A 1,715-nucleotide genomic window follows, 5' to 3' on the forward strand; every position below is an offset into this window, starting at 1 on the left:
ATAAATTCTAAGACGTTTCTTTAGATGATAATGATTTGAAAGCCTCAGATCTATCACTGTGGTCTACAGTAATCATTAGAAACTGTACCTAAACATTTCAAAACCACAAGGAAGATCACAATAGAATGCAAACTCTTCTGTTTGGAAACAAGTCAACTTTAGGCTATAATTCACCCAAAAATCTAAACTCTGACATCATGTAGTCAACTTTGTGTCATTTCAAACTGGTATCCATTTCTTTTGTGGAATAATATATATTTTAAAGAATGCTGAGATGTTTCTCAAAGTATGTTTCGTATTCCACGGAAGAAAGACAGTCAAAGAGTTGAAACAGCATGATGGTGAACAAATAATAATTTTCATTCCTGGGTGAACTATCTCTCTCTTATGTGTGCATTACATGTTTTACAGTCATGCAACAGCAAAATATTAGCATAAAATCATTTCTCTTGCATGAACAAATTTAAGTATTTTGATGAAGGTTCAAATATTTTCAGAGTCAAAATGTATTTTGTCGATATTCGAAACCATCTATAAAACATAGCATAAATAAGTGGATTCAAGCATGAATTCATGCATAAAATCCAGTACATTATATTAATTACAAGAGTGTCACCTGAGTCTTGCCCAAGCGAAAGAGCGGCTATGTAGTATGGTATCCAACAAAGAAGATAAACCATTACAACAACCCCTAAGGTTCTTGCAGCCTTTTTTTCCGATTTGACTTTTTTGTCTAAAAGTGAATTTATATGCTCAGCTTGATGTTTTGCTACAAAGCAGATTTTCATATATAAAGATATTATTAAACAACATGGAGTTACTAAAGTAACTATGACATCTGTTATGATATATCCCAACTTAATAATAAGCATACATTCTCCAATACATGTATGATTTTTCTCTGGATAGATTATAGACTCATACAAAAGAAAAAAAGAATATATGCAGTTAAATACCCAGTTTACAACAACAGAAAAAACTGCTTTGTTAGTATTGACCCTTGCTGGATATCGCAAAGGGTCAGTCACAGCAATGTAGCGATCCACAGATATAACAATCAAATTACCAAGAGACGCTGTAGTAACCACATAGAAAATAAAATGAAATATTGAGCAAAATATTTCACCAAAGAACCAACATGGTTCAATTAATTTGATGCCCTGTACTGGCGTAACAATCAGTCCCACAATAAGATCAGCCACTGCCAGAGAGAAGATCAGCACATTGGTTGGAGTGTGGAGCTGTTTGAAGTGAGCAATGGAGATGATCACCAGCAGGTTCAGAAACACAGTAAACACTGATACTGTAGAAATGAATATGTACATCATAATATACTCAGCTCCAGGTTTTACATTTTTGGTACAAGACAACTCGTTGTTCGGAAAGCAGTATTGGATTGTTTCATTGTCCGTGTTTGTCGCTCCCCAGTTAAGCATTTTGGCAATAGCTCAATCTTGAGTAGACTCAGTGCTTCATCAAAGAGCTATTCCAAATCTGTTCAAGGATGCTTGCCAGTTTGGCCTCCTGAAGCAAATCACGGACATGACTCAGTTTTATACTGCGACCACCCATTCAACATGACGTCTGATTATTCACATTTAGACCCACCTACTGGTAAAATATTATGGATTAATCAGATTTAGTTTTAAATTACTGAAACGAATCAAATAATAATTTAATGAAAGAGTGCAATTCAGAACTTCTTTAACTGTTAA

The 1,715-nt window shown here is 34.3% G+C and overlaps 1 protein-coding gene across 1 annotated transcript; it reads right to left on the reverse strand.

Moving 5' to 3' along the window:
• Nucleotides 1–440: 440 nt before the first annotated feature.
• LOC113054858 (trace amine-associated receptor 13c-like) lies at nucleotides 441–1,436 on the reverse strand. Its single transcript, XM_026220640.1, has one exon. It carries the CDS (start codon nucleotides 1,434–1,436, stop codon nucleotides 441–443), a length of 996 nt encoding a protein of 331 aa, XP_026076425.1.
• Nucleotides 1,437–1,715: the final 279 nt, after the last annotated feature.

The sequence above is a fragment of the Carassius auratus genome, chromosome 35, assembly GCF_003368295.1.
Source record: "Carassius auratus strain Wakin chromosome 35, ASM336829v1, whole genome shotgun sequence".
Taxonomy (NCBI): domain Eukaryota; kingdom Metazoa; phylum Chordata; class Actinopteri; order Cypriniformes; family Cyprinidae; genus Carassius; species Carassius auratus.

What these genes read in the sequence shown, in the direction of transcription:
- LOC113054858 (XM_026220640.1), bottom strand. Translation starts at nt 1,436, where the DNA reads ATGCTTAACTGGGGAGCGACAAACACGGACAATGAAACAATCCAATAC.